The sequence below is a fragment of the Eimeria maxima genome, genomic scaffold (genome assembly GCF_000499605.1).
Source record: "Eimeria maxima Weybridge genomic scaffold, Emw_scaff630, whole genome shotgun sequence".
Classification (NCBI taxonomy): Eukaryota; Apicomplexa; class Conoidasida; order Eucoccidiorida; family Eimeriidae; genus Eimeria; species Eimeria maxima.
In genome coordinates this window covers 5001-8246 of record NW_013563920.1, presented here as the reverse complement: position 1 = coordinate 8246, position 3246 = coordinate 5001, and the positions used below count along the sequence as shown (strand labels likewise).

Below are 3246 nucleotides of genomic sequence, written 5' to 3'. Positions count from 1 at the left end.
TTTTTTTTTTTTTTTTTTTTTTTTTTTACCAATAATATCAATAACTTGTGCCATTTTAGTTAATTCTTTTGGGCAAATGTCTGGGCAGAAAGTAAATCCAAAATAAATAAGAAGATAATATTTATTAATAAAATATTTATTATAAAAAATGTCTCCTTTTTTATTTATTAATATAAAATCTCCACCTAATAAAGGGACACCTATTGATACTGTCTCTGTTATTGCTGCATACATAAATATAAATAAATAAATAAATAAATTAATAAATTAATTAATTAATTAATTAATTAATTAATTAATTATAAGGAGGCAAAAAAGGAGAAAAAAAGGAGACAAACAGGAAGGAGAAAAAGGAGACACAAAAAGGCAGCAAAGTCGATTTCTGCAGCAGCAACAACAACAACAACAGCAGCAGCAGCAACAGCAGCAACAGCAGCAGCAGCAGCAGCAGCAGCAGCAGCAGCAGCAGCAGGCACGTACCTGCCCTCTGTCTCCTCTTTCTCTCCATATGAAAAAACAACAAAGCCGTCATTGCCCTGCAGCAGCAGCAGCAACAGCAGCAGCAGCAGCAGCAGCAGCAGCAGCAACACCAGCAGCAGACAGCCATACAGAAATTGCCGCATAGACATGGAGAGACCTTGCTGGTCACTGTTAGTCTGTTGCTGCAGCAGCAGCAGCAGCAACAACAACAACAGCAGCAGCAGCAGCAATAACAATAACAACAACAATAACAACAACAACAACAGCAACAGCAGCAGGAGCAGCAGCAACAGCAGCAGCAGCAGCACGTACGCGCATGCAGTGGTACAAAGAAGAGACACCCGCCAAGTAACAAGACGAGGGAAGGAGGGAGGAAGAGAAGCCTTTGGTGGTTTTGCTGCTGCTGCTGCTGCTGCTTCTGCTGCTGCTGCTGCTGCTGCTTCTATCTCATGACGACGAGCTACTCTTGCTGCTGCTGCTTCTACACTTGGATAACGTAAGGCATTTAGATCTGGTCTAGCAGCAGCAGCAGCAGCTGCTGCTGCTGCTAATTTTGCTGCTGTTGCTGTTGCTGTTGCTGCTGCTGCTGCTTGTCTTGCTGCAGCAGTTGTGGGCATGTTAGCTAAAGAATCAGATGCCTCTCCATCTTGCTGCTGCTGCTGTTGCTGCTGCTGCTGCTGCTGTGGCTGCTGCTGCTGCTGCTGCTGATCGTCCTCTTGCTGCTGCTGCTGCTGCGGCGATTCGTTACCTTGCTGCTGCTGCTGCTGCTGCTGATCTTGCTGCTGTCGGTCTTGATGACCCCCCCCTGACTGTGAGGAATAGAAACGGCTGCTGCTCCTTAAAGGCAGCAGCAACCGTTGCTGCTGCTGCTGCTGCTGCTGCAACTCTTGCTGCAGCAGCATTTGCTGCTGCAGCAATTGCTGCTGCAGCTCATGAACAAGACAGCCAGGGGTAAAGTATCTGCTACCGTTTCTATTCTTACGGCTGCTCCTGCTGCTGCTGCTGCTGCTGCTGCTGCACCAACTGATGGAGACTCTGCCGCTGCTGCTGCTGCTGCTGCTGCTGCACCAGCTGCTGCGCAGACACCCGAGAGCATCTGCTGCCCTGATGGCTCTTATGCCAACATTTAGCGACATCTTACTCTCAGCTTGCTGCAGCAGCAGCAGCAGCTTTACTACTGTCTTGTTGCTGCTGCTGCTGACGTTGCTGCTGCTGCTGCTGCTTGTCTCACCGATGTAGCCACTCCTGCGGGAGCAAGACCTTGTCGCTCTTTCTGCTGCTGTTCTAGCTGCTGCTGCTGCTGCTGCTGCTGCTGTTGCTGCACAGCAGCAGCGGCAGCAGCAACAGCAGCCACACGCAACGGCGCTTCTGTAACAGCACACGCATGCGCTGTCAAGAGATGCAGCAAAGAAGAGTCGCGAGCTCCATAAGCTGCAGCTGCTGCTGCTGCTGCTGCTCCTGTTGTTGTTGTTGCTGCTGCTGCTGTTGTTGCTGCTCCTGCTGCTCGTGTGTCTTGCTGCTGCAGCAACAAGAAAAAATATTTTTAGATATAAAAAAAAGAGGGAGAAGGAATTTATTGGGTACAGTCAGCAACAAGGGCGAATCAGACATGGGGGGGCCCCCTAGTGGGGGGCCCCTCTCGGGGGCCCCCCCAAGGGGGGCCCCCCTCTCTACGGGGGGGCCCCCAATAATTGAATATTTTAGTAAGGTAATATTTTGTATTAATTATAATTAATAAAAAGAAAAGAGACAGAAGGAAAGGAGAGACACAGGAAAAGTACCCTGTCGCCACTGCAGCAGCAGCAGCTGCAGCAGCAGCTGCTGCTGCTGTTGCTGCTGTTGTTGCATCGCACACCAACATGTGTGTTGCTGCAGCAGCAGCAGAAGCACACAAAGACCTGAACTTCCCTTCTGCTTCTGCTGCTGCCGCAGCAGTAACTACAACAGCAGCAGCAACAGCAACAGCAGCAACATCAGCAGCAGCAGCAGCGCCTCCTGCCTCCTCCCTTGACCCCCTTGTATTTATCTCCTTAATTAATAGATATTTTTTTCTCCCTCTGTATAACTATTTGGGGCTGCATGCACTCATCTAATACAAATTGCTAGTCATGGCTAGCTGTAGCTAGCTATAGCTAGCTATAGCTAGCTGCATACATATATATAGCTAGCTATAGCTAGCTATAGCTAGCTATAGCTAGCTATAGCTAGCTATAGCTAGCTATAGGTAATTTGTGTCTATAGAGGGGACAATAAGGAGGAAAAAAATAAACAAAAGGAGACAAAAAAGAGACAAAAAGGAGACAAAAAAAGGAGACAAAAAAAGGGACAAAAAAGGAGACAAAAAAGGAGACAAAAAGGAGCCAAAAAGGAGACAAAACAAGGGACAAAAAAGGAGACAAAAAAGGAGACAAAAAAGAGACAAAAAGGAGACAAAAAAGGAGACAAAAAAGGAGAAAAAAAAAGGAGACACAAAGGAGACAAAAAGGAGACACAAGAGGGACATAAAAGACACAATATGCATACTGCTGCTTCTGTTGCTTCTGCTGCTACTGCTGCTGCTGTTGCTGCTGTTGCTGCTGCTGTTGCTGCTGTTGCTGCTTGTTGTTTTTTTATTGTAAATTATAAGCTGTACCTGTCTAAACTTTGTCTCCTTTTTTGTCTCCTTTTTTGTCTCCTTTTTTGTCTCCTTTTTTGTCTCCTTTTGTCTCCTTTTTTTGTCTCCTTTTTCTGTCTTATTTATACACCTTTTTTATATTTATTTATTTG

General features: G+C 46.3%; 1 protein-coding gene across 1 annotated transcript in view; it reads right to left on the bottom strand.

Annotated features, from left to right (window-relative positions):
* The window catches only part of EMWEY_00039410 (SCO1/SenC domain-containing protein, putative), a gene marked incomplete at both ends in the record, with an annotated part of 3461 nt that extends 1845 nt beyond the window's left edge, over positions 1 to 1616 (bottom strand). Inside the window, 3 exons of the mRNA XM_013478734.1 lie at positions 30 to 80; positions 481 to 536; positions 793 to 1616. Coding sequence (XP_013334188.1) covers positions 30 to 80; positions 481 to 536; positions 793 to 1616 — 931 coding nt within the window. The remainder of the gene's footprint in view (positions 1 to 29; positions 81 to 480; positions 537 to 792) is intronic.
* Between the last annotated feature and the right edge of the window lie 1630 nt (positions 1617 to 3246).